A 6,162-nucleotide genomic window follows, 5' to 3' on the forward strand; every position below is an offset into this window, starting at 1 on the left:
ATTGTACTGTTAAATACCTTGTTCCATATGAGAGAAGTGGAAATAATCATGCTGTGAAATAGCAAAGCTGATGGTCTTCCCAGTAAAATATTTACCAGAATCTGAAATCTAATACCTGGCAGAAAAGTTCTTAAAAGTTACATTGTAGGCCTAGTACATTCTTTTAATAAATTCAACTTCTTTGGTGATGGGTACTAGGAATGTTGGCACCACACAAAATTAACTTTTTTTCTCTCTTTTTTTGAATAAAGGCAACCATAATGCATTTTTAAAGATCAATTCTGATTAATCCCCCTACCAACCCCAGCTTATCTGGAAAACGAGAACTGATTTTCACTCCAGTATTAATCAACAGTGCAAAACTTCTTCCTTCCTTACACAGACCTGAATAGTCATAGTATCAGAAGGCTTACGATCCAGTTACCTCCTCACAGTTTGCAATATCCTTTACTAACAATCGGAAAAGATACTGTTCATCTTCCATATTGTAGCATGCAGACAATTTATTACCAATGAACATGACCCAATCTAAGCCCACGTTTGGATAAGGCAGACAAGGCCTCCGTGGAGGAAAAAAGCCTTTTGTAACAGGACAGGCAGACACTGGCAAGTAAACCTACTAGTGGGTCCAGTTAGCAGATTCAGTTACATTTGATAGCTACCTATTATTTACAATATGAACCCTTATTTCCCCTAAACTAGGTGCCAGAGTCTGCTGCAAGACTGATGGCAGATCATTATCACTCTTTACAAACTCAGTGACAGACAGACAGTACGTGGGGAGGTACAGATATTTAAGTTAAATCAGAGCAAACTGAAAGAGGAACCATGCATCAGCCATTACTGTTCCAGAATCAGAAAGAGGCCTCCTTGCTATTCATTTTCTTTTTATTTCAAGTCTGAGACAGCTGAATTTCCCAAATGATCTTGCGGTTAACCTTCTTTACAAAGTATAAATACTATGCCATTCTTATACAAAATAAATCTATACAAAATAAATCCAACTACAGAGCTGACACACGCAGAGCTCTGATTTAGCTGAAGGCCAGGAAGTCTCTGCTAAGACAGGCAATCTGTTAAGGTAAAGTTCCAACTAGAACTTGCACGTTTCAACTGAACCCGTAAGATATGAATGGAATAATCACAATCATGTGACATGCTGAACTTGGTAGCTATAGTCTGGTTTAAAAACTGTATCCTATAGTTGCTGCATTTAACTGAAGCCATCAAATATAGAATGGAATTCCTTGAATACATCTTGCTGGGATAAGAAAGCCGCCTTGTTGAGTGACATGTTACCAACTCTATTCAGACACTGAACATACTCAAAAGCAGAATTAAGACACAATTGAGATCACACAAGGTTTTTGGTAATTATTTTTATGTTGGTTTTATAGCTTTTTTGGTGTCTTTAGGAAATTCCTGTACAGCAAAAGGAATGAAGAATTCTAGAAGTGATTTGACCTCCTGCAGTTCCAGACTGTATTCTGCTGCTATTTTCTCTGCAGTCCATATTTGAGGATGAAGTTTATGATTATTAAGAAGTGTCAGAGCCTCCACAATGGAAATTTTGCCTTTGGGAACTTTCTTAACATCTAGATCTCCCAAGTGGCCTAGCTTTGTAAGTCTTTTTTCCTCCTGTTTACACGGAAGATGTTCACCACCTCCATCTTTTACCTAATTGTGGGAAGGAAAACAAAAAGAGCTTAACAGCAGTTCTGTTTATTACGCATACTGTAGCAGCCAAGCTGTTTTCCTAAATACAGCATTTCCTGTTAGTTTTACCCATTTTCACAGCATTAAAAAAAAAAAAAAAGCTTAGCCAGCCTTGCTTCTTAATATTACAAAATTGTCAGTTGTTCCACAGCAATTCTACATATCATGTCAACTCCCCACCCAAATTCTGAAAAGCTACCATCTATTGAACTCTAAGTGCTGTACAGAATTGGCAATCCTTCATACAAGGCACACTACAGATAGATAACCTAATATTTTGTACTGATTCACAGCACAAGATTAAAAAAAACCCCACACTATAAATTGGTAGTCTTCTGATACCACCTTTTCATGTAGTCTCTCTCCTTCTCCTTTCATGTTCAGATTTTAGTTTTGCAACTAAAATCTTTGCAACTTCTTTTGCACTGCCTAGAGAACAAGCTTTGCTGGACAAAAAGAAACTGTTTTGCAGCATCATATAGAGTTTAATTCCCGTGACTACTGCAGTGCTCAGACATATCAAGTCTCTTCTACCAAGTACCTTCATATTTGCAAATGATTTTCAAACCATCTCTGCTTTCCCTATATTGACTTTTATTAAGATTTAACCAGCAAATGACACTGCAAAAGCAAAATGATGAAAATCTTTCTTAAGTTTAAGAAAAAGTACTTTTTACGGTTATCAGATTAGCCCACAGACACTCTGTATTAACTCATAAGCTGAGAAAACTGATGTTGATGCTACAGGATCTACAACTGGGTGTCTGCTTCTAAACTACAGAGAATGTCTGCTGATGCTACCAGTTCTCCATTGCTTCCTTTTGCTTTGTGCTAAAACTGTGCTCAGATAATTAATATTTTTTCAAGACTTAACAAAATGATCTGTCTCTGGGTATCTGCCACTTCAGAAATTAGAGTTGGTGCTTTTCCACTTAAAATGCACAAAGTATTCAGAATAAAATGAGGAAAGAAGCTTTTGGATGAAGTTTTGCCCACAACCCTCAATGCTAACACATTAATTACACTCTTCGTAACAACTGCAAGTAAACACATCACAAGAGCAAGTCTTATGTGGCAGCAACCTCAGAGCAGGCACAGAATCAAGCGTTAAGATGTGTTCCACAATCAGTCTTGACAGGATTACAAATGGAGGTGTCTAAGGATATTTAAATTAGACCCTCAACTTTTCAAGATTAGAGTCCTAACCTCTCTTACGAAAATTAAGGACAGAGATTACTTGGAAACTTCATGGAGAGACCGCAGAAATATCTTTGCATTTTACAGTATTTTTAATCTTGACTAGGAAATACTACAAAGGGGCAAATCAGAGACACTTAAGAATTTTACTGCTAGATGATTATAAAACTTTTGTTACTTAACAAAACAGCTAATTTTAATAAAATTGTGCAATGATGCAACAAATAAAAAGCACAAACCATAACGTAGCAGGTGGAAAATATGAGAGTGAACCCTAGTCTGCATATTACTGGAAGGGGTATGCCTTGCTTTCCAAATCCAAGACCAAAACCATTGGCAAGGAGAAAACCAAACAATCCAGAAGGTTACACAGGAAAACCTCTTCAGCTGCATAAGGAAAAGCCTCTGCATCGTACGACATTAACATCAATACTCTAAATGTCTTTGTCCTCTACCACATTCATGCTCCCATAGTAGCCCAAATTTCTTTACTCTTAACAACTCTACAAGAGATCTCCAGCAAACTCCTGCATCTTTGCAGAAGGCTGGCTAGCTGTCCAGCCTTTGAGAAAAGAGAAGTGGGAATTTAGGTGAAAAATACAGTAACATCAACGTGATGTTAAAAAGGAAGACTGCTTAAGCGTTTAAAAGACTGTATAATCACAATCTGTCACATGTTCAAGACACAGGGTCAAACACAGTCAGTCCTACTGATATATAAAAAAGTAATGAAAACATCACTTTTATTTATAAAAAGCATAGCTTTTAGGCACTAACAGAGCATTTTTCTTCCTGCAGAATTTGTGCTGAGTTTGAAAACCTCAAAGCTGATGCTGGGACACTTCCTACAGAGAGACATACTCACCCGCACAGGTGGATCTCTGGACTCGACATAAACATCTTTTAACAAGGTTAGGAGCCTATCGTCCTTTCTGTAAATTTCTTTTTGTATCTCTGGGTGGTCTAAAGCCAGATGGGAGAAGAAGGAAAAAAAAAAAAAAAAGTGAGAAAATAAATATGTGGGTCAAAGTTTCCTTTTTGTTACTCCTGCCAGGTTAATAGCTGCTGCAGAGGAAGGGCACAGTCCCAAGGTCAGAGAATCACACAGAATCCCAGAATGTTTGGGATTAGAAGGGACCTTGAAAGGTCATCTAGTCCAATCCCCCTGCTGGAGCAGGAACACCTAGATGAGGTTACACAGGAAGGGGTCCAGGCAGGTTTTGAATGTCTCCAGAGAAGAAGACTCTACAACCTCCCTAAGCAGCCTATTCCAGTGTTCTGTCACCCTTACTGAGAAGAAGTTTCTACTCATATTTAAGTGGAACCTCCTGTGTTCCAGTTTGAACCCACTGCCCCTTGTCTCACCATTGGTTGTCACCAAGAAGAGCCTGGCTCCATCCTCGTGACACTTACACTTCATATATTTATAAACATTAATGAGGTTATCCCTCAATCTCCTCCAAGCTAAAGAGCCCCAGCTCCCTCAGCCTTTCCTCATAAGGGAGGTGCTCCACTCCCTTAATCATCTTTGTTGCCCTGCGCTGGACTCTCTCCAGCAGTTCCCTGTCCTTCTTGAACTGAGGGGCCCAGAACTGGACACAATATTCCAGATGTGGTCTCACCAGGGCAGAGTAGAGGGGAAGGAGGACCTCTCTTGATCTACTAACCACCTCCCTTCTAATACACCCCAGGATGCCATTGGCCTTCCTGGCCACAAGGGCACAGTGCTGGCTCATGGTCATCCTGCTGTCCACCAGGACCCTCAGGTCCCTTTCCCCTACGCTGCTCTCTAATAGGTCATTCCCCAGCTTATACTGGAACCTGGGGTTGTTCCTACCCAGATGCAGGACTCTACACTTGCCCTTGCTATCAGCACGATGCTGCTGGCGCAGGTTCCATCTCTCACCCGCTCCAGCGCTGACCGTGCCGCTTCGCAGGCAGCGCCGCTATGCCGGTCACGCCAACGGCGCAGAGGCCCCGCTAGCGGCACGCTGGCTGACGGCTCCGCAGCGGCCCGCGGAGCAGCCCGGCTCCTGCCGCCGCCGGGCGCGGGCCGACTGACACCCGGTCCCACAGGCCCAGGTCCCCTGGGCCGCTGGCCCGGCCGTCTCGCTCGCCCTCAGCCGGCACGGCCCCAGCTGCCCCTGGAAACCGGCCTTGGCAACCGCCGCCGCCGACTACGGCTCCCAGCATGCCCCGCGCGCCCAGCCGCCCCGCTCTCAATGTCACCGGCCCCGCGCTGCCCCGCGCCTCTCAGCACTGTGCCCCGCACCCGCCCGTCCCCACCCAGCGCCAGCTCTCCCCCTCTCGTGGCTCTGTCCGCGTCGCGGCTCCGCGCTGGGCCCACGGACAGCGCGCCCCCCACACACACCAGTAGCCCCCTCGGCGTCGCCCCGCCGCCTGGCGAGGCCGGCACCCACCGGCCAGTGCGTCCAGCCGAGAGGTGGGATGTCGCGGCGCGGGTGTCGGCTTCTCCTTGCTGATCTCACGGCGAGCCCGGCTCTCCACGTTGAAAGTCCGGAACACGCGGGCCAACCGCCCGCCCATCGCCGCCGCCGCTGCAGCCACCGCCCGCGCCGCGCCTGCGCGGACCGGCCGCGCATGCGCAGGGGCCTGGCGGCGGGGAACGGGGAGCCGACGCTGCGCGGTACCGGGTGGTGGCGACTGCAGCGGGGAAAAAATAAACACGAGAAAACCTCACAGTATCACAGTATGTTTGGGATTGGAAGGGACCTCAAAAGATCATCTAGTCCAATCCCCCTGCTGGAGCAGGAACGCCTAGGTGAGGTCGCACAGGAACATGTCCAGGTGGGTCTTGAATATTCGTCTCCAGAGCAGGAGACTCCACAACCCCCCTGGGCAGCCTGTTCCAGTGCTCTGGCACCCTCACTGAGAAGAAGTTTTTTCTCAAATTTAAGTGGAACCTCTTGTGTTCCAGCTTGATCCCATTACCCCTTGTCCTATCATTGTTTGCCAACGAGAAGAGCCTGGCTCCATCCTTGTGGCACTCACCCTTTATATATTTATAAACATTAATGAGGTCACCTCTCAGTCTCCTCCAAATTAAAGAGACCCAGCTCCCTCAGCCTTTCCTCATAAGGGAGATGCTCCACTCCCTTAATCATCTCTGTTGCCCTGTGCTGGACTCTCTCCAGCAGTTCCCTGTCCTTCTTGAACTGAGGGGCCCAGAACTGGACACAATATTCCAGATGACCTTACAAAACCCAAACGAAAACCACAGACCAGCCT

General features: G+C 45.3%; 1 protein-coding gene across 1 annotated transcript; it reads right to left on the reverse strand.

Annotated features, from left to right (window-relative positions):
- Positions 1-408: 408 nt before the first annotated feature.
- On the reverse strand, positions 409-5,476 carry NDUFAF4 (NADH:ubiquinone oxidoreductase complex assembly factor 4). The gene is made up of 3 exons (XM_080342967.1): positions 5,334-5,476; positions 3,779-3,876; positions 409-1,677 (listed from the first exon to the last, which is right to left on the reverse strand). Exons 1-3 carry the CDS (start codon positions 5,458-5,460, stop codon positions 1,381-1,383), a joined length of 522 nt encoding a protein of 173 aa, XP_080199093.1. The 5' UTR covers positions 5,461-5,476; the 3' UTR covers positions 409-1,380.
- Positions 5,477-6,162: the final 686 nt, after the last annotated feature.

Source organism: Nesoenas mayeri (assembly GCF_963082525.1).
Source record: "Nesoenas mayeri genome assembly, chromosome: 3".
NCBI classification, from domain to species: domain Eukaryota; kingdom Metazoa; phylum Chordata; class Aves; order Columbiformes; family Columbidae; genus Nesoenas; species Nesoenas mayeri.